Source organism: Thermobia domestica, chromosome 2 (genome assembly GCF_964235325.1).
Source record: "Thermobia domestica chromosome 2, izTheDome1.hap1.1, whole genome shotgun sequence".
Taxonomy (NCBI): Eukaryota; Metazoa; Arthropoda; class Insecta; order Zygentoma; family Lepismatidae; genus Thermobia; species Thermobia domestica.
In genome coordinates this window covers 124,334,934-124,359,130 of record NC_137455.1, presented here as the reverse complement: position 1 = coordinate 124,359,130, position 24,197 = coordinate 124,334,934, and the positions used below count along the sequence as shown (strand labels likewise).

Sequence of the window (24,197 nt, the reverse complement as noted above, 5' to 3'; positions counted from 1 at the left end):
AACTAATGTTTACTATGTAAAAATTCCTCGAGCAGACTTTATGATACTTACTTTAACTTCTGTGAACTTCGATACTTTGGAATTTCGTTCTAACTTCTCGTTACTAGTTTTCTACAATCTCCAATCTGTTGTCCTGAAATAAAAGAAATATCACTTGTAATTTATTTTCCTAATATTTTTGATTCGTTTCTTATTTCTTTTTTACGTTTTGCTTCTTATTTTTATTGGTTCGTATGACAGAGCATACTCGTAAGAGCAGCTACGCTGCGAACGTACAAGTAAGTCGTGTTATTTTAAATAACACTCATTGTTAAAATGCTATCAATATTAGAATGTTTAATCAAACTAACTTAACCTAACTTAAGCTAACCTTTCTTTTTATTTTTACTTTGTTTTAAATGTTCTTTTTTTACTTATATATTTGACTATTTCTACTTGTTCTTTAAATGTTCCTTTTTTATGTTTGACTATTTCTACTTGTTCTTTAAATGTTCCTTTTTTATGTTTGACTTTCTATTGATCTTTCAATGTTCCTTTTTTTATATGATTGACTATTTCTACTTGGTCTTTCAATGTTCTTTTTTATTTATTTAACCTCTCGTATTATTAACAGATTCGTTTTCTACGAAACTGTTTATTTATTGGTTCGTTTGCTGTGCAAACTCCTTATTTATTTAACCTCTCGTAATAAATTACTCGAACACTTCGTGTGAGCATACCAGATATGTTCCAAAAATACTAATCATTTATTCTCTCGTCTGTTACACAAACTCGTTTTTTTTTAATTTTAAAGATCAAATTTTATTTGAGAACTTGTAAATAATTCGCTTCTTATTTCACTATTTCGTATTATTTTCAATAATACTCTTGCAGCAACATAATTGGTCTATTTGAGTAATTTATTACAAAGGAATAAAAAATAATACCTTTGGTAGCAGAAAATATCTTGCTCCTCTGGTACTTTTGCTGGTCACTTCTGATACTTTTAGTACTACACCAGTAATAATGGTATTGCCACAAAAGAATTACCTAAAATATAACATAACATGTGTTAGAGCATATGTTGTAGTATATAATATAAAACCTTATATCTAACTATATATCTATATTTACATTAGAGATATATCTATATCTATAACTATATCTATATCTATCTATAACTATATCTGTATATCTATAACTATATCTATATCTATATCTATAACTATATCTATATCTATCAATATCTATAACTGTATATCTATATTTACATTACAGATATATCTATATCTATCTATATCTATAACTATATCTATATCTATCTACATTTATCTTATATGCTAGTATACTATATGGTATGCCTAATATAAGATATAAGAACATGATATTGAGTGTATCTAAAGATATCTATTTTCTGAAATATGTATAAATCATTTGGTTCTGTTAGAATTAAATTAAATTTTCAAATATCAGTACTATAAGATACTAGGAAGAGGTGGATTTTGTTCAAGAAAGGTATACAGGAGATGTCAATGGAGTTTTGATAAGTTATGAGTATTATAATGAGAGACCTAAAGGAAACATTTATAAAAAATGTCTACGAAAACAGAGTACAAAAAAACAGTACAAAGAAAAAACAAAGGCATGCATAAGAAGAAAACATCACAAAAACATGCATAAAGACAGATGACAAAACAACAAATTTGGATTATACACAAACAAAAAGCCTCTGTTATATACAGAAAGATAAAAGACAAGATAGCTAATGTCAAATAGCTTGGGTTAGGTTAAAGAAGATATAGAATAGCAGACAAACATCTTGAAAAATACCAGTAGTAGTGCTAATAATAGCAAATAGCAGCAGAAGCCAAGCAAGGAAAATACTAAACACAATAGAATAGTACTCAAGCATGTTAAGAAATTCCACTAGTAGTGCTAATAATACCAAATAGGAAAACAACCCAAGCAAGGAAAATACTAACCAGAATAAAATAGCAGACAATCATCTTGAGAAATATCACTAGTAGTGCTAATAATACCAAATAGCAGCAAAAGCCAAGCAACAAGTATACTAAACACAATGGAATAGCACCCAAACATCTTGAGAAATATCCCTAGTAGTGCTAATAATACCAAATAGCAGCAAAAGCCAAGCAACAAGTATACTAAACACAATGGAATAGCACCCAAACATCTTGAGAAATATCCCTAGTAGTGCTAATAATACCAAATAGCAGCAAAAGCCAAGCAACAAGTATACTAAACACAATAGAATAGCAGCCAAACATCTTGAGAAATATCAGTAGTAGTGCTAATAATATCAAATAGCAGAAGAAACCAAGCAAGAAGTATACTAAACAGAATAAAATATCAGATCATCATCTTGAGAAATTCCGGTAGTACTGCTAATAATACCAACTAGGAGAAGAACCCAAGCAAGGAGAATACTAAGGAGAAGAACCCAAGCAAAAAAGTATACTAAACAGACACAGATTAGCAAACAAGGGACATAAACTTTTCAAATAGCTTAAGATTAGTTCAGAATAGGAGCATTCCAAGAAAGAAAATCATGTATGAACTTATTAATATCTTCATATTGACTAATTAACAAAACCTAGAAACTTTTACTTAGTATTATTTACAAGAAAAAATTAGGTAATACGCAGAACTAAAAATAATAAGTTACATTAAGAAAAATTAAGCGTACAAAGACAGAAATATCAAAGAAGTGAAAACTTAATTCAAAATAAAATACTCAGATCATCTAGGTTAGATCGTACTAAAAGCCATCAGATATGAGTTGCAACATGAGATCACTAAAGAAACCAAGCAAAAAAAGATCTACCAAGCGCTACGAATGAAGTAACCATAGAAATAAATTAGAGCATCTTGAAACCAATTTAAAAACACATACTAGTAATAAAAAAGAGAAGCAGGAATAAGTTAACTGAAAATATAAAGTTTACTTAGAAGGCATGCTGTCAAAGTTAAGGTAAATTAAGTTGTAGTAGCATTAGGTTCCATAGGATCGCCAAACTCAAGCAGGAGAGGATATTATTTTGTAAGTGGTCTATAGAAAGAAATGCATGCAGAAAACTGAAAACAAATATTTTAAAATAGCAAAAGGTGAAATAGAATTTTAATACCGTAACACAAACAGCAAAGAAAAAGGACAAACAGAAAAATCAAGATAGATAACTACAAAGATATAGCTAAGTAGCTAAAGAGAAAAAATGAAAGATAGGTAACTACATAGAACTAGCTAACTAGCTGAAAAATGAAAGATAGGTAACTATATACAACTAGCTAACTAGCTGAAGAGAGAAATGAAAGATAGGTAACTACATAGAACTAGCTAAGTAGCTGAAGAGAGATAAAAGGTAGGTAACTACGTAGAACTAACTAACTAGCTGAAGAGAGAGATGAAAGATAGGTAACTACATGCATCTACTAAGTAGCTGAAGAAAGACATAAAAGAAAGATAAGTATACAGAACTAGCTAACTAGCTGAAGAGAAATGAAAGATAGGTAACTACATACATCTAACTAAGGAGCTGAAGAGAGACATAAAAGAAAGTATACAGAACTAGCTAAATAATTGAAGAAATAAAGAATTTTTGGTTAGAAAAAAAAAGCTATATAGGCAAAGATATACATTACAAGAAAGAAAGTAGGCCGTATGTTAAGTCATTTACATTAGGATCTTTAAAAAAATTGAAAATAATTCATAATTATTGCTGTCAACCAGTTTTGGATGTCGAGCAAAACGGACATACAACAAATTAAGTTTTAGTTCAGACTAGGAAGTGATGTTTCAGTTGGGAAACCAAAGCAAATCGTAAATAAAATAAATTTAGTTTGCATTAGGAAATAAAATCAGGAACAGTAGTGGCTAACAGAAAGTGGAAACTTGTAGGTAAGAAATCACGTAAGGAAAATTTCAGTTCATAGCAAGGACACAATAAGTGATAGCTATATTACTTTATCAGCAGTAATAGGTTATGTTAAATTAAGAAATCATTTAAACCTACAGTACTAATTAAAAGAAAAGATAAAAAACATAGTTGGAAGGACACAAGTTAGGGAAAGTTTAGTTAAAAGTCAAAATATAGTAATGCCAAAGCTAGACAAACACGTTGGTAATGCCAATAGATAAGAAAAAATCAAATTCCTAAAGAACAACACTTAAATATCATGTCAAGGGAAATTTGTTCCGTAAAATTTGTAGTATCAATAAGCTTATTCAAATTAGTGTAAGTCACCGTCACCTCTTTATGGTTTTATCGGTATTACAAAAAATATTTCCGTTATTTTGCTTCTTCGTTTCACGCAATAATAGTACAATTAACTTTAGTGTGCAGTAACATTTCCTTGTAAGCAAATTCTCGTTCACTTGGTATACTAATCCAACATTTCGTAACGTTTCCTTATAATCCTATTTTCTTCATACTCACATTTCGTACAAGTCATTGCAACACAAACTGTGTCAATGACACATCTGTTTACATCGATTTGCGTTCTATAGATACATAATTACCCGCTTCCATAATTTTATTGTCCTATTGTTACTTTATACTAAGGATACTTAGAATAATATAATATTACCGGAGTTTAGTTTAGTTACCAAAAGTGTAAAATAGTCTAAATTTAGCAAAACAAGTGCAATCAAAATAAATATATGTGGATTTTTTACCCTCTATATAATGAAAAAATTCTTTAATAAAAAATCAGGCGCAAACAACGTTCAGAAAACCACGGCAAGTGTATAACTGCTGCTAATTATAATCCTGTCGGCCATAAGCCAATAAAAGTTTCATGCCCCCCCCCCAAAAAAAATACTATGTACCACGGCACTAATACAAAATAACGTTGAAGGTAACCCAGTAAGAGGAAAACAAAAGATTCAATATCTAGACGCAGTCAACAAAGAGTAAATCTTAGGTGACATTTTTCTCCATGCTCGCATTTTGCAATATGTATGCTTCACATTTTCCCCCTTGCAACGCCAAATAATCAGCTAAAATTGAAAAGTACACACACTCAAACTATAGTCCCTTCGTTTTCATTTCCACACTAATTATCGGTATTCTCCACACCCACATTTCAAAGGTTTGCCATGCATTGTCCACTAAAACAACGCATAAATCTAATAATCATTAGATTACATCTTATCCTAATTTCTCAATTCCTTCATTTTTTAAAAACCAAGTTCTATTAGTCACAATAAATGAATTAGTTTCCAAACATGAACAATCTTTCTCCGTCCCCATCAAAATGTCCTTAACATCGTTTCAATGCATCTCATAAGTAAAACTCTGTTCATTCCCTGCTCTAACAATTCCTTATTGGTTCAGTGCAAACTATCACGAATCTATCAAAAATTACCAAACTTCTTACATAGGGTGCAACAAATAATGGTTCCCAAATGCAATGTTAACAACCCCCCTCGCAAATTTTCAATTCCCTCCTTTCTTATTAGCGCCTAAAAGTAGTATATGCAAATATTACTTTCCAATAAAAACTTGCATACATCTTTTTCCCTCCGTTCCTGTCTTTTGATATACTTAAAAGGTGTAAATACTTTCCAAGTTAGACTTCCTAAGTTTCTTTGCAATATACCAACGTAACTATAATAGTTATTATAATTAGTGCGGCTTAGCAGAATGAACATTATTATCTAAATTCCATTCGGTCTCCTCCTGATCTTCCAAAGAAAAAAAAATGTACAGAAATTCAGTTTTAGTTAGCTGCATTAGTTGTCAAAGATTATAATCTAATATTGTTTCAAAGAAACACATATATTTTTTTCAAGATGGGCAGGGTAATGCGTAAATAACACAATATTCTTCCTACCAAACAAGTAAGGCAATCCTACATTTTCCTGCTCCATACAATAAACAAAAAAACAAGTCCTGCTCCCAACAGAAATTCCAGCTACTATTATTTAAAATTTCCATCCCACCGTCACTATCTCATATAGCCAAAGTATATAAAATGCTCCACATCTTAGTCAAGAGCAATATTATTTTTAAAAGAACCCAAATTATGACATTAAAACTACCTTTTGTGTCTGCAGTACATCCAACTAATACAACACGTAGCCTAAAACATATTTTCACGCCATATTACTTAAAGAAATTCTTTCACGCCCTACCAAATCACATTAAAGTGAAAACAGTACTAAATATTAGCAATAAGTTTCTCTGTCTCTTTTCCACGTCTTTCTGCAATTCTATCTATTTTTTACAGAGTAGGCCTCAATTAATATTTTTGAGGTTCTGAAGCTAAGTAGTCAATATATCGCGTAAATTTTCTTTGTTATTTCATAGGCTTATCGACCATAATATTTTAATGTGTTCCATATTCATTATTAACGAACAGTTAAATGCATATATATACTATAGTGTAACACACAAGTGTCAAATACACCCCCGCCTCACAAAAAAGTATCGGTAGTGAAAAAATACTTAACTATAATAATACCTCAAGCGGGAAAAAGCATTAGTCTATGATATACAGACACAAATTTTGGGGGGGGAGCCTGAAGCCTGGGGGTCCAGAGCCTGGCTCTGTACATCATTGTAGGATCACATTTAAACAATTATAAACATTGAATCATTTTTTCAAATGTTACATCTACTATAAGTTCTTTCCATGCGTTCTTATCATGCAAACCAAGCGACAATTCAGTATTACTTAATTATTTTATATTCCCGGCATTTAATACACTTGTTACGGGTAAAATATAATACGTATATCTGCTTTAAAGATGCTCTTACAGAGTAATTCTCCAAAATAGTATCTGGCATAGTACGAAATCAGTTCCAAACAATGTCATACTCTAACTACATTCTATACTATGATCTCACTTTCCACAATGTAGTTAAGGAAAGAAGGCCACAATAATAGATGATCTTCTCACACAGTTTCAAATTCAAATATAAATCCAAAAATTTCACTTCTACTTCTTCTCATAAATCGTATATTGTTGCTTAAAAAACTGGCATTACTCCTGTCTTCAATTAATTTCCAGAGTAAGCACTAAAAAATTTAGGTGTATGTACAATAACCAGTAAGTCTTTCCAACAGTGGCGGCTCTTAAGGCCCCATTTTTAAAATCCTGTCTTTATTTAATTAAAAAACAAACAATAGGTGCTCCGTAAAACTACCGTTTTTTGGTCCCTCATATATAATACAGTACGCATTCCATCTCCTCATTGTTAAAATATGGAAAATCAAAACAGCTATAATAATAATAATAATAATAATAATAATAATAATAATAATAATAATAATAATAATAATAATAATAATAATAACAGAACTTCTTTCTTACTAAGCGGTTAACATACGTGTTTTTGGCATAACAAATTTCGGGCCAGTTCTAAGCAAAAGCTTACGTTTCACTTTAGGTCCACGTCTCGTATACCCTCAGTATTGAGCAATAGTTAACTACTGTAGTACATTAATTCTTACTAGTCATCAATGGTCTTCCAACATTATCTGTATTTCAGTTTTAATCACAAGTTCCAAAGTTAACCAAAACTAAAACAAAATATTTCAGTTCTCCTTATATTTACACTACGCAAATGCCTAATGGTACCTACGTTTCATATTGTTTTCCCACTCCCTCAAATAATATAATGAACAAAACGTCATTCCATATAAAGGTAAATACGTTATCTTAATTCTAGTATATTCAAGTGTAATGCGTTCTGTATTGCGCTAACAACGCAACTTAACTAAATTAATAAAAAAATAATAACTTACCTTTTCTTCTTCAAACTTCAGTTGTGAAACAGCATCTACCACAAACACACGAAAAATCAAGTATGAGTTTAACTTCCTTTTGCTCAAATCTTATATAGGGAAACGTAAAAGAAAAAAAAATACACGTGTGGCCGTCTTTTGTTCATTCAATCTACCTTAGAAAGAAACCCTACTGCAATAACCCACGGTCAAGTTCTGTTCCCACAGTAATACAAAAACGCTTCACCCAAAAGCATTTTTAACATTCTTTTGTTAACAAAAGTCAACTCAACAGTACAATACGGTAAATAATCACTTTTTTTTCAATACTTTTAAAAACATTCTCTTCCGAGTATCAATAGATATACCTGCACTCTCAGTTGGAGCTTGTTAGGATACACAAAAAGTTGGAAAATAAATCTTATTATGTTTCTTTTCTCTTTTCTTTCTTTTTAAATAGTAAAGGTTACGCGAATGAACCACAAACAATTTTTTTTGTACTTTGGAAAAAACTTTCTCCAGTTCAAGTCAAAAGGACACGGACATGATATATATTTTTCTTTACTATGTTCAATTCTTAACAACCTAAAAGTTACAATACAAATAGCTTCTTCTATTCAAACACGAGTATCTTTCATTTCACAAAATGTTTCATTCTCTCAAACTGAACTATTTCAGCCATCTCACATGCAGGTGTTACAAACCCAAGTCATTCTATATGTCTCCCTTAAGAACAAAGATACACAAAAACTGTATCTCCTTGCCTTTTCAAATCCGTGTGGTCTTTTCTTTAAAAATCACATAAATTTGGTCTACTGACATTAACTAAGATTCTTCTTCAGGTGAACAAAATGACTTAAACTCCTAGAAAATCAATACAATGCTTTGCAACGTCGTGTGTTTCCATTCAAACTCACGTCAAACAACAGTCTCAATTATTTCTCAAAGAAACAGGCGTTCTTAAAATTTCCAAATGTTTTCTCAAACAATAGCGCTCATTTCCGTTCTCGTCTTGTTACAACCAACCTCTAGGCAATCTAAAAAAAAAAGTCCCTAAACATATATCACATCTTCATGTCAAACGCTAACAATGTCCAAAATTTCTCGCTTCCAAGTCAAAAAAATAACAATATATCCTTCACCAGGTGTATGTCACAGATGTTCCAATACTTGGAATTTTAACTACATGTTTTCTCTCTCTGTCATGGCCAAAATACAATGTCTGTCAAACAATAATCTTCTAGGTATAAAATATTGTCTTCCGCTAATACACGTGTGCATGTTTCAACCACCCAGCACTAAATCCAAACTCTTACAAATCTCATAAATTTTCAATAATATGGTTCAAGAAATGTCAAATCAGCTCTAACCTCACCCCTTTCATCCACAAACAAAAAAAGTGTTCCCTTGTAATTCAAAAAAATCCCAAAACAGGGCATGTCACCCTCAATCGTTCACTTCCTCTTCGCGTCGGCAAAATATATTTGCTTTCTGTAAGCTTTTACGTAACATACAATAAAACCGTCTAGTTCACCAAACAAATCTTTCGCAATTCTCAAATAGATGGTAGCACTGTTCTTTTCTTCCTTTTATATAAAATATTTTAGTCAGCTAAAATATATTTGCGTTATACTTTATTTTTTTAGTTTATTATATAATATTAAAATCCATAGGAAAATTCGGTGGTTAAATAACACGTCAATTATGCTCAAACAAAAATTAAAAAAGTAAAGTGGTCACAAGTAAACAATTCGTCATCAGAAATAAATTTCCGACACGTATAGTGTGAGCTATTGCGAACACGTGCATTTCCTCCGAAAAAAAAAAAACTCCGGCATCACATGGTCAGTTCCGGTCTCAACGCGTTTGTGGGCGGTCTGTCCGGTTCGTGTGTCATCGGCGTGCGTCGCCAAACAACGTCAGCGGTAAGTAAATATTTTATTTATTTATTCAATAATTTTTAATTGGTACAACAACTTAAATTAATAATTACAAATTAGTTTCATTGTGCGGAACATTATGTATATGTAAATCATAAAAAAATCGTAATTAGGGGTTCATCTCATTGCGCGAAACATTATAGCATACGTAAGTAACAATTACATATGTAAGTCATATAAAAAATTAATTCATATTATCATTAATATCCCATACTCTTTTATAAGTTCAATTACATACATCGTACTCGTTCATGAGTTCAATTGCAAAATACTCATTGCGCTATTAGCGTAATTAGACTCTCATTGAAAATACTCATTACTTCAATTACCAAAAAACTGAGATATGTTCCCCTTACCTACTTAAGTAAATTAATATAACTAAAACGTGAACCTCATTTACCTCATACCAACGACTTCACTTTATAAACAATGTACTAAATATTACATCTAAACCAATTTGCTTCTATTTTTTAAAGATGTTTTATCAGTGTCTATTAGAATTATTTCCAAGTATCTTATGATTATTCACAAATAGCCTATAGACACATTATTTGAAGTGACAAGCACTTGTAGGCTGATTTTCTAAAAGCAAAAGAAAAAAGTATTTTTCATATAATAAAGAAATGACCACGTACTCACCTGAGTAGAAAAATGTGCTTCAAAATGGATAAAAGTTGGTTTTAAATATTCAAAACACAACAAAACGTCTTTTTAATGTTTTAAGCATGTTTTTAAACAATGGAGAAATCATGTTTTGAACATAAAACAATGTATTTTAAATCAATTTTAAGATTCGTGGTTCTAGTCACATAGTATAAGTATTTTTTCCTCACATAATGCTTCTTTGTTTTAATTGTATGTAAGTTATGGCAACAATTTGCTTTCGGATGTTGAAAAATGCAAGCACAATACAAGGAAAGATTAACAACTCCTTGTCCTTGTGTATCTGAAATAGATTTAAAGTCTCCGACCTCAAGATTTTAATGCTTTTGTAACTAGATGTTCAAATTAATCACTCCTTTGTGTATGATACAGAAATACATCGTGAAATTATTTATGTTGCTGACAAGAGCAGCAGTTAGAATATTAGTCTTTCGATATATCGTAATCTTATACTGCTAAAAAATTTACAGTAATCCATAACTGTTTCTTGTAATAATATTAAAACCACACGAGTTCTTGCCATTAGCTAACATTTCTTCTAGTTCTTCCATTATCTTTTATCTGGAATCCTTCGTTTCTTTGGCTTATATGGCATTAACATTGAACGCTAAGTTAAATATTCCAATTCATTACGTTAAGAAATTTACCTGAGTGGATGCACCAAAGCCAAGATCGAGTGACTCAATAGTGAAGTGTACAATTTCCGCGGTACAGGATCAACGGCTCGACTTAGAGCGTGAAAGCTAATCATTAAATTTCAAGTTTTCAGTTTTCACATTTCATATTCCTAATGTATGTGTGTTCAAATTTGAGAATTTACTATAAAAGTGGGTAGTAGAAATCTAAGGTTATCATCTCCAAGACTTTGAGTACTACAAAACAATAAATGTTCCATCTACACTTAGCTGTCCGGAAGATATGAAGAAAAGAAACATCAAATATTTCTCATTCTGGTGTACCACCCCTTCATAGAATGAAATATTGAAAGATTGGTCTAATTTTTGGTGACTAATTGAATACCACAAAGTTCAATCGTCTTAAAGCCGACTTAACATTAAGGAGGAAGAACCAACTGAGGATTTTGAGGAAAGGAGGCACGAAGATTAATTAAAGCAGTCCCCATCATTAAATATAAGACAATTTGAATGCTATGTAGTTTGATGGACTCATTCCGACAGACCTAGGTGTTAAGTAGATATGAAAGGAAAACTAACTGTCTTATTCCCTCTGAGACAAAAAGAAAGTACAGAGACAAAAATATTGCTCTTTTTAAAATGTTCCTTTTTTAAGTGATCTCAAAATTTGATCAGCAACAAATCCTAGCCACTCGAAAATGAATTCTAATACCTATGACATTACTCATAATTGTGTTGATAATACAAACTTACAATAATACGTTTGATGTTTTGAAGTGGTATGAAAGTATATTGTGACGAAGAAAGTCAGTTTATAAAATAACACAGTCGGTGGAGAAATTTGAATTCGTATTGATGATAGCGTTTTCAGCTGCTTGCGTTTCCCTTAGAAATGCGTTTCTAGCAGTACAGATGATCTTATAGGGCGTTTACACTTAGTCGATTTGCGTTCGATTCAGTTGAATTGACGTCACTTTCAACTTAATCGACCGTGTAAACAGGACTTCAACTTAATCGCTTGTTGATCGAAAGCGACTAATCGACTAGCAAATGAATTGAAAGACGTTCTATTTTCTGTGGTCGATTCTATTTTTTTCTGCTATAACACCGCAAATTGTACCAATTACTTTTTGCTTGGACATCTTTAAAATTGCCAGTCGATTTCGAATCGACCAGAGGAGAGCGAGTCGACAAGCAGCATTCAATTTCGGTTAAAACAATTGAACACATCCATCGATCTCATTCGGTCTAGTTGCTTCGATTTAGTCGCAAATGCAGCGAGTCGATTTAGCCGTGCGACTAAATCGACCAAGTGTAAACGCCCCATTAGTTGGAACAAGTTGTACCAATTAATTTTTATATCTTTTGAAGGATACTCTCGTTGTTGTTAATTTCTTTCTAGTTTCCAATATATGAACTTTAATAAATAAACCTAATTTCAAGTTGTTTTTTTTTCCTTCCTACATCGAATTCATAACGCATAAGAAACTTTGGTTTTTCTCACTTCCATTAAATTCTGAATGATTGAGAACTAAATCACTATTAATCAATGAGTTATAACACTGTTTATACACAGAATAACACACAGGTATACTTTGTGCATTTGACTGGAGTACGTTCACTAGTAAAAGAGCTCCACTAACAAACGTGCCACTTTCAGCAGCGGTATTGCAAAAAATATTTATAAGAATACTCTGTTACACTTCAAGAATATATATGTACTGTAATACATTGTTTTTATTGGTTGATAGGTTTGAAGTTGCACGTTCCAGTTGAGCACCCGCGACAATTTGAGACACGGACCGACCTACAGCTTACTGTAAAATCGAAATTATGTAAGTTCCCACAGGCAATTGAGACAGTCAGTCAATGTGTTATGTAAAAGTACAAGCGTAAATATGTTGGCGACTTATGGTTTCGTGTAAATTAACAAACAGGAAGGTGCCTGAGCTTAGATATTAGCACAAAATTTATGATAAAACTGAAGAACAGTAATATGACTACATGTAAGTTCCTTTTTGAAAGTCACTCTCCTCCGGGAGTTTCTAGAGACAGTGTTTTCTAAAGCATGTCATTTAACCTTCCAGGATTTAATACTTTGTTTTGAAACAAGAAAGATTTAAAAGTATATTTTAAAAACATGTGCCTAAAACAAAATTAATAAAATGCTCTTTTAAAACGGTTCAAACTAAAAGCATTTGTCAAAAGCTACTTTAAACATTTATTGAAAATGTCTTAATTACTCGTATATAACCTTGTAGTGAACTAATAAAATGCACTGTTTTTATCCTATCTGTTTAGAATTAGTTACCATTTTATTTACTATATCTGCAAATGTAACATTTTAATTATCCGCTATTTACTTCAGGGAAATTTTAATTAATCTTCAATTTTCGGGTCGAAATTAATACGGTGTGCCTTAATTATCAAATTAGATGTGTTTTTCACAACACAATAATCTTATATCAGGGGTATTGTGTAGTCTGATGGTAACAGTACGATATAGTTTGTGTGCTTTGTGAAGTCTCATATAAATTCACATATTTAGCAAATTAAAACATGACTATGTTGTGAGATTTCTTAAGTGGGAGTTTCATCTTTAAATAACGATGACCTGTTATTTATTCCAACCAAAGAGAGAAATTCCTTTACTTTGAATAATTTCAATGATAAATGAGATTGTTGCAAGAAAGGAACCAAACCCGACTATATAAAAAAGTACTTGCACACTTTGTAGTGAAAAGGCAGTATGTACTTCATCACATGGATCTTTACATGTGCCTTCAATTCTAGCTTTTCTTATTTCGTCCATCATCCATTTAAAAATTAGCCCGCCGTTTCTCAGTCTTCCTAGCAAAGCATTAATTCTAGGATGTAAAAGAGATCCCTTAGGCAGTCCAATACCTACAGCTAACATTCCTACGCTTTCTTTCATGATGTGAAATTCGTTATTACAACTCGAGCAAGCATGAAATTTGTAACCGTAATATTCAATGAAATCCTGAGTACCAGCAACTGCTATTCTTCGATATTTTATTAAGTTATCGATAAGCTCGTCAAAATTTCCTCTTACTTCGTATCTTTTAAACAACGACCATAGAATTCGATTTGAGGAGTCATTGAAAGCACTTTGGAAAATCCGCAAACCTTTCGGATTTAAGACAGAATCTGCGAGTTTTTGTAGAGTGTCGATATCAGGAAAATAATGCGGAGAGGTAAATAAACTTACTACCTGCCCTTGAAACAGTGATGCCATTATTAGACAATAATAAAGCCAGGAAAAAAATATGACTCTGAGCGAATTGCTTGTTGGTTCGACTGCAGAGCTCTGAACAAGAGCGACCTTCAGCACATTTAAAACAATTTTAGGAATATTTTGCTCTTCATCATTCAGCCGTTTACTGCATACATAAAATATTCTTAGTATGAAAATCATGACAAAAAATGTCACAGAAATCAAGTACCAGACAATATTGTCATAAAGTAACAACAGTGTCTGTGCTGGTGGTATTTCTTCGCCTTTTGGTACCATAATAGACATTCGTAGAACAACTGCATAGTCGCTACAGTCAATAACTTCGCAACGTTGAGGTGTCATTCCAATAGAGCAATGAGCTATGTCCACTTCTTCCCGAACAAGACTTCCCATTACTCCTGTCCATGATCCATTTAGAAGTTGATGACCATGTTGGAATAAGCCATACGTTTTAGCTGGTTTCATCGTATAATTTATATGTTCTTCTAGAGATTGAAGAATGGTTTCAAAGTAACCAGCAACTTTATCTTCACCATCATCACCTTCCCAAAAAGAAAATAACGGTGGAAAATTCCCATAAACATTCGCTCCATATATCGTAAATCCATGAAGATTTGATGTTTTTCTGGGTGAATACGCTGCAGTAAACATATGCTCAAGTATGCTTAATGTCTCTATTGTAGCACTTCTATGATAAAATGCATTTAAGAATGGATTATACGATGTCACGAAAATCTCTCTTTTCATGGATGCAATTGAGTGTGGATTTTGAGCTCTTTGAGAACAAATTGCTGTCGATAATACTGCAATTTTGACTATTTTTACTTTCCATAAATCACGTAATACCACCTTGGTGTTTTCTTGCCCAACACCTTCAGAAAGATATATGACTAGAAATTTGGCACGACGATTTATAAAATGAAATGTCTGAAACATGTTAATATATTCCAATATTTGAAAATCTCGCATGAACACTATAAACACATCGTCATCTCGTGATACAATTTTATTGTGAAGCTGAAATCCTATGTTTGTATTTATTATACGTAATGATACGTTCATTTTTATGGGAATTTGGTAAAGAAATAAGGATAATTCGTTGTCATTTTGTGCATAAAGAACGCTGACAAGTTGTGTGCTTGAAAATGATTTGGAAACCAAACCCAGAATTGAATTCAAAACCTCAACACAAAGTAAATTGCTGGTTACATCATACTTCACCATTAATGCGTTTCTTAATCCCACTGTTGTTGGTAACTTTCCATTTCCCAGGCACATAATTATTAATGTCCCGAATACAAACATTTGTAAGCCATACATTGTGGATCTTCACAGTTCTAATTCATGCTGTACAACCAAAGATTATCTTCAGTGTTTCTTTTAATCTGGAAGAAAGATGGAAATCTATCAGTAGCATTTATAATTATTCATATTAGGGAAAGGGATATAAGATCAGACACTTCATATTTCTTTTCAGAGGCTTATAGCAATATTTCCATCGTAAGAAGCTCATTTGGTGATATCAATAAAACGGACAAGTTACTCATTAGTCCCAATTTTGAAGTAGTTACTCGCATTGGTATCAATAAAAAGAGAACTGAGCACTACTCGTCTCGGCTGACCTCGGAGAAGGCCCGCCCTTTTGAAGTAACCACACCTCTATTCTCGAGCCGAATAACTACTCCGCGTTTGACATAAATAAAAATCAAAGACTCCTCTGTGATGCTAGTAACTTCTCCAAATTTCTGAAGCAAGCTAAATAGGTGACTCCGTGTGAAATATGGCAGAGTATATGATTGTTTTGCTACATGGAAAAACTTATAATCTGCTTAGAAATGTTGCAAATGGAGATTACAAAAAACATTATGGGTTCATGAAAGAAAATGTATAGTGGTTAGCACAACATTTTTTTAGGAGAATCAACCGAAAATCGGGGTGGTGCAGTACGTAATGACGAAAAGATGCAGGTTTTCTTGCGTTACGTGAGTGATCCGGGATTCCAAGTCGGAATGTCAGGGGATTCTGGTGTGGTGCAAAGTACTGTGTCTATGACTACTACAAATGTAATGGATGCGATTATTGCGAACCGGAAGAGTGCGTAATATGCAAACAGCAAAGGCAGAGTGTCAAGAACAATATACATTTCCGGATGCTATCGGAGCACTTGACTATACACCACTTGGCAATAAAAGAAAAAAAAACTAGTATTTTGGAGACGAATACGCTAATAGGAAGAGTTCCTTCGTGGCTAAGCGGTTAGCGTACATGCCTTTGGCATGGGAGACCCGCGTTCGATTCCCGGTGGGAGCTCATGTGGTTCGGATTCCACGTTAATCAGTGGGTCTCGTCTCATATAGCCTCGCTACTGAAAAGGACGTTAAACTCAAAATCAACTCAACTCAACATTGATAGGAAGGGTGTATTTTGTTTATGTCAAGGTGAAAGGGGACACGTATGGTGTGGAAAACGCAATCAGATGGACGTGCTTTATGACATGACTGGCTGGACTTTTTAAAAAAAAAAAAGGAAACAAAGGGGCTAGGTGTCTGATTTCGTTCTTAAAGCCAAACGATCTACAAAGACTTGGGCAATACGTGATATGCGCTTGTCGTGTTAATCTTCATATTGCTGGATTCGAATCAAAATCCATCAGCTCCAACAGGTTCGTTCCCATGGTTTCAGTGTTACTTTCTTGTTTCCCGTTTTCTTCTTTCTTTCTTCTTTTCTTTTTTCTTTCTTTCTTTCTTCTTTTCTTTTTTATCTTTCTTTCTTTCTTTCTTTCTTTTTTTTTGTTTTATTCTCGCTCGAATATTAAAGATTCTCTTTTGAATTTGTGTCTTAGTCGTAAATGTATTTGATATTTCGTTGTATTTCACTGTAATTGCCTTCTAAGCTTCGGCTTTCCTTCGTTTGCTTTCTGGTAACTTTCACTTTGAAAGTACCACTGGAAATTCTTTTATACTATCCACAAATGCACTTTAATTGAAATTTTCGATGCCACTTGTCCCTTCCATGGCGTTTAGAATACTGCGCCATAGGTTAATCACAACGAAATGACCGCCCGACAGATGGGAGAAATTAATAACTACTTTGCCCCACAAAAGTTTGGAACGGCTCCTAATCGGATTTTTGTCTTTTTACGAAATAAGCATATCATACTGAGTTAAGTGATAGTTTGGGTGTGGCTACACTATATGTAGTTCTCCAGATATAAGGTATACAAAAAATGTTTGATTGAATGAAATATATTGAATTTTTTGGATCAGGGAAGACAAAATTTTTAAACGGCCTTTGAATCCTTTTTTTTTTTTTTTTTTTTTTTTTTTACGGAATAAGCACACGATACTGAGTAAATTGTTAATTTCGATTTGGCTACACTTTATGTAGTTCCCAAAATATGGGACGTACAAGAAAATGTTTGATTGTATGAAATATATTGAATTTTTTGAATGAGGCCACAAAATTTTTGAACGGTCCCTAAATCGAGTTTTCATATTTTTTTACGGAATAAGCATGTCATACTGAGTAAATTGTTAATTTTCGTTTGGCTACACATTATGTAGTTCTCAAAATAAGGGGCGTACAAGAAAATGTTTGATTGTATGGAATACATTGAATTTTGTGAATCAGGGGCAGGGCCGTTTTTAACCTCCTAGCGCCCTAGGCACTTCAAATTCTTACGCCCCCTTATTTCCAGAGCATCCCCTCCTTCAGTTATTACTTTGTCAGTTTTGGTTCGGGAGGGATTTTCTTTTAATTCTCTTACTCTTTTCCCCTTCTTTGTTTTTGCTGTTTGGAGAGTATTTCCATTATCTACCACCTATCAGGTACGTAGCCAGGGGGAAGTCCGGGGGGTCCAGATTCCCCCTTCGAGACCAGAAATGAAAAAATTAAGGAAGGATGAAAAAAATGAAATGAAAAAAGAAGGATCGCGTTAAAAAAAATTAAAAATCAGGAAGCTTTTGGTTACTCTTCCTTATGAAGAGATTTGTATTACTTAAAATACATGGTGGCGAGGTGAGCGAGATATCCAGGAAGAGTCAGGGAATTTGAAATTTCTAGAAAAGTTACGGAATTCTCAGAATTTCTAGAAGAGTTACGGAATTCTCAGAATTTCTGCTACAAGTCAGGGGGATTTCAAGGGAGATTTCATGCTTCCGAAAGTATAGTACCGTTGTGTAACAACGTGGACATTTTTTATCATAAATTTTCGTCATCGCATCCTTGCAGTATGAAACATGTTATTTCAAAAACAATTTTCTACTGCTCGTTTAACCTGTCATTGGAACAGACAGTAGTTGACGGAATAATAAAAACAAAAATTTGTATGGAAAGAAAGTTATGTTAACATTTGATTCAACAGAGAAAGGAACGCAGATATTGTAAACTATTTTACAAGATATCATTGAGTATGTACTTTTTATAATAGTGAATATGTATTTTTTATAATAGTTGGGACCATAATGAAAGGAAAATTGTTATATTTGAACGAACAGAGGAAGGATGTAAATATTGTAAAAACTTTTTCAGCACTTTTATTATTATTATTATTATTATTATTATTATTATTATTATTATTATTATTATTATTATTATTATTTTACTCGAGATTTCTCATAGTTTGTTATTAAAATACTTACCAACATATCCTCATTTTATTGTCCTAACAAACCAATATATGTTGATAATAAAGTAGTTTAGATTGATCGAGCTCCTGGGCATTCAGAATTTCATGCCACGCCCCCCCTCCCCCGTTACAAAATCCTGGCTGAACGAACCAATATATGTTCCAGTAAAATAGTTTAGAATGATCGAACCCCTGTTGTGATGACCACAGTATTTCATGGTACGGACCCCCCTCCCCCCTTCACGAATTCCTGGCTACGTGCCTGCACTTATGAACCCATGCATGTACAGGAGATTGAAATTTATTTGGGCGCACTTTACATTGAACTCATCAAAAGTATATAACAATTGTTGTTTTCTTTTTTATTCTTTCATCATGTTGATGTTCAGTTTATCATATTGAGTGACAAGCTATTAGTTTATAATGGATGGAGGTTGCATTTATAGGTTTCTCGTAAATTATTATAATTAAAAAGTGCACAAGGAATCATTTCCACAGGCTCGGCTTTTGTCTGCTAATAGCAGGAAACACGTATTTTCACTAATATTAGTACAGTTAACAGTCTGTTTTCATCCCCCAGTTATCCTCCGACAACTATCCTTAAGTATTCTTATTTATCAACAATATAAATCTTTATTTTCAATTAACGAAGGTAAAATTATACGTAATACATTTACCTTAACTGCCGAGATCTAGTTTGTTTGTAACGAGGGAGCTCAACCGGAACGGAAGTGATGTTTTCTGCACCAGCGTATTTTATTTTTTTCTCTTTCGCCCTTCAATTTATGCGCCCCCAAATCTTTTGCGCCCTAGGCACGTGCCTAGCATGCCTAAGCGGAAAAGCGGCCCTGATCAGGGGCCACAAAACTTTTGAACGGTCCCTAAATCGAGTTTTTTTTTTTTTTTTTTTTTTTTTACGGAATAAGCACATCATTGTGAGTAAATTTTTAGTTTTGGCTTGGCTACACTATATGTAGTTCTCAAAATAAGGGGCGTCCAAGAAAATGTTTGATTGTATGAAATATATCGAATTTTTTGAATGAGGCCACAAAATTTTTGAACGGTCCCTAAATCGAGTTTTCATATTTTTTTACGGAATAAGCATGTCATACTGAGTAAATTGTTAATTTTCGTTTGGCTACACATTATGTAGTTCTCAAAATAAGGGGCGTACAAGAAAATGTTTGATTGTATGGAATACATTGAATTTTGTGAATCAGGGGCAGGGCCGTTTTTAACCTCCTAGCGCCCTAGGCACTTCAAATTCTTACGCCCCCTTATTTCCAGAGCATCCCCTCCTTCAGTTATTACTTTGTCAGTTTTGGTTCGGGAGGGATTTTCTTTTAATTCTCTTACTCTTTTCCCCTTCTTTGTTTTTGCTGTTTGGAGAGTATTTCCATTATCTACCACCTATCAGGTACGTAGCCAGGGGGAAGTCCGGGGGGTCCAGATTCCCCCTTCGAGACCAGAAATGAAAAAATTAAGGAAGGATGAAAAAAATGAAATGAAAAAAGAAGGATCGCGTTAAAAAAAATTAAAAATCAGGAAGCTTTTGGTTACTCTTCCTTATGAAGAGATTTGTATTACTTAAAATACATGGTGGCGAGGTGAGCGAGATATCCAGGAAGAGTCAGGGAATTTGAAATTTCTAGAAAAGTTACGGAATTCTCAGAATTTCTAGAAGAGTTACGGAATTCTCAGAATTTCTGCTACAAGTCAGGGGGATTTCAAGGGAGATTTCATGCTTCCGAAAGTATAGTACCGTTGTGTAACAACGTGGACATTTTTTATCATAAATTTTCGTCATCGCATCCTTGCAGTATGAAACATGTTATTTCAAAAACAATTTTCTACTGCTCGTTTAACCTGTCATTGGAACAGACAGTAGTTGACGGAATAATAAAAACAAAAATTTGTATGGAAAGAAAGTTATGTTAACATTTGATTCAACAGAGAAAGGAACGCAGATATTGTAAACTATTTTACAAGATATCATTGAGTATGTACTTTTTATAATAGTGAATATGTATTTTTTATAATAGTTGGGACCATAATGAAAGGAAAATTGTTATATTTGAACGAACAGAGGAAGGATGTAAATATTGTAAAAACTTTTTCAGCACTTTTATTATTATTATTATTATTATTATTATTATTATTATTATTATTATTATTATTATTATTATTATTATTATTATTATTATTTTACTCGAGATTTCTCATAGTTTGTTATTAAAATACTTACCAACATATCCTCATTTTATTGTCCTAACAAACCAATATATGTTGATAATAAAGTAGTTTAGATTGATCGAGCTCCTGGGCATTCAGAATTTCATGCCACGCCCCCCCTCCCCCGTTACAAAATCCTGGCTGAACGAACCAATATATGTTCCAGTAAAATAGTTTAGAATGATCGAACCCCTGTTGTGATGACCACAGTATTTCATGGTACGGACCCCCCTCCCCCCTTCACGAATTCCTGGCTACGTGCCTGCACTTATGAACCCATGCATGTACAGGAGATTGAAATTTATTTGGGCGCACTTTACATTGAACTCATCAAAAGTATATAACAATTGTTGTTTTCTTTTTTATTCTTTCATCATGTTGATGTTCAGTTTATCATATTGAGTGACAAGCTATTAGTTTATAATGGATGGAGGTTGCATTTATAGGTTTCTCGTAAATTATTATAATTAAAAAGTGCACAAGGAATCATTTCCACAGGCTCGGCTTTTGTCTGCTAATAGCAGGAAACACGTATTTTCACTAATATTAGTACAGTTAACAGTCTGTTTTCATCCCCCAGTTATCCTCCGACAACTATCCTTAAGTATTCTTATTTATCAACAATATAAATCTTTATTTTCAATTAACGAAGGTAAAATTATACGTATTACATTTACCTTAACTGCCGAGATCTAGTTTGTTTGTAACGAGGGAGCTCAACCGGAACGGAAGTGATGTTTTCTGCACCAGCGTATTTTATTTTTTTCTCTTTCGCCCTTCAATTTATGCGCCCCCAAATCTTTTGCGCCCTAGGCACGTGCCTAGCATGCCTAAGCGGAAAAGCGGCCCTGATCAGGGGCCACAAAACTTGAACGGTCCCTAAATCGAGTTTTTTTTTTTTTTTTTTTTTTTTTTTTTTTTTTTTTTTTACGGAATAAGCACATCATTGTGAGTAAATTTTTAGTTTTGGCTTGGCTACACTATATGTAGTTCTCAAAATAAGGGGCGTCCAAGAAAATGTTTGATTGTATGAAATATATCGAATTTTTTGGATGAGGGGCCTCAAAATTTTTGATTGGTTCTTAAATCCAGTTTTCGTATTTTTTTACGGAATAAGCAAATCATACTGAGTAAATTGTTAGTTTTGGCTTCACTACACTATATGTAATTCTCGAGATATAAGGCCAGAAGAAAATTATATTGAATCTTTTGATCCAAAAATAAAGTTAGAGGCAGTGTATGTAGAAATCCTTGCACATATATATAATGCTAAAACAAGTAATGACACTGATCATGTAAAGTTTTTAAGCAGTTAACAACTCATATATTCCTCTATCGAGTAAAAGCAGTGTTGTAATATAGATCTGGAGTTCTTTCTGGATTAAGCAATAGAGTTCTGAGTCTTTATATCTTTAGGAAGTTTATTGTAAAAAATGATTACCCACGTATTTACACCCTTTTTCATATAATACAGTTCTGTGTTCTACAATAGAAAAGTTTTGTTTGTCTCTAGTATCATGATTATGTTGTTCTTCTACTTGTGTAAGGACACTCTGTAGGTATCTCTTTACAAATATCAATAAATTTAAGATATACAAACAAGGCACTGGAAGTGTGCTAAGTTTCTTAAATATTGGTTCGCAGTGATCTTTTGATTTAACAGTTGTTATCATCCTCAATATTTGTTTTTGTACTGTAAAAATTAGCCACTTGGACTTTGTATTTCCCAAAATATAATGCTATATGTTAAATTCGACTGGAATAACCCAAAGTAAGTTGTTTTTAAAGTAGAATATTTTAACTTGTTTAAAGTATTTTAATTGGAAAATAAATCAGATTTATTAAGATTATAATGTGGTACGAGAGTTTGATCTTAATTGCTCATTTGTTTTCTCCTGTTGCAGAAAGAACATGACGGCTGAACTGGCATTGTGCACGAAGGAACAACAGAACATAATGACCCGATTTATTTGGTCTGAAGGTTTCAGAGACTGCAATTCATCGGAGACATTCAACACAACTCGGGACAAGTGCTTTAAAGGACAGAAAAGTGTACGAGTGGATAGAAAAAGTGGCCGAACAAGCGTGGCACACGAAGTAGCAGGACGTGCGTCAACCTCCATCACTTCTTTGACTGTTTCAACAATTAAGGCGACGAAGTTTTGAGCAGAATCGTTACAGAAGTTGTGAATCTCTGATCATGAGTCAGAGTCCAAAGAGAAAGTATGGAGTGGAAATACTCAGGATCACTAATGAAAAAGAAAAATAATAAAGATTCAAAATACCGCGGGAAAGATTATGTTTGGGACCGAAAAGGACCTATAATGAAAGACCACCCGGAAAGGAGGCGCAAAGTTAATAATACAAGATAAAGTTATTTGCTTGCCAACAATCTGTAGCCAGTAATTCGCAGGTAACGGTGATATATATATATATATATATATATATATATATATATATATATATATATATATATATATATATATATATATTGTCGAAGACAGTATTTTTGTCGTAATGCTCACTATCCTTTGTCCTTTGTTCTTCCTTGGTGCACACTGCCAGCGAAGTGTGCATATTCTCTTTGGAATAGAGTTAAGAAAATGGAGTAAAGATCAAACTTTTGTAGCATTACTAATAGTGTAACCTTATAACATACAAGGCAGAAAACAGTCCGCATAATCTACAGAGAGAGATTGACTGATATTTTTTGTTATAAGAAGACGTTCTTAACGTTATGCTAAAGCAATAACAGTAAAGGTATGATTTGTTTTACAAAAAAACTTTTCTGTATGTAAAAGAAAATGTCTAAACGTTTATGAGGGTGTTAGCCTAATACTTCAGTTAGGTTTGATGTTAAGCAGATTTTCTTTCATGTAAAGAAATGGACACTAAAGACTACTAAACAAATAGTTGAATTTCACAGTTATATCACCAGATGATGTATGTTTTGAATTGGATGTAGTTTGTGAGAAATATTATATTATTTTTCCTGACTTGACACTTGGTAAAGAACAGGTATAGTCTGTATCGGAAAGTATGACAATAAGTAATTTCCTTTCTAATTGATAAAAATGTTTGTTTATTTTTTTTCAAGGAACAAACAAAAAAAGTTC

The 24,197-nt window shown here is 32.8% G+C and overlaps 1 protein-coding gene across 1 annotated transcript; it reads right to left on the bottom strand.

The window, feature by feature from the left end:
* Positions 1-13,583: 13,583 nt before the first annotated feature.
* Positions 13,584-14,969, bottom strand: LOC145679160 (glutamate receptor-like). The gene has a single exon (XM_081749751.1). The coding sequence runs from the start codon at positions 14,967-14,969 to the stop codon at positions 13,584-13,586; it is 1,386 nt and encodes a 461-aa protein (XP_081605877.1).
* Positions 14,970-24,197: the final 9,228 nt, after the last annotated feature.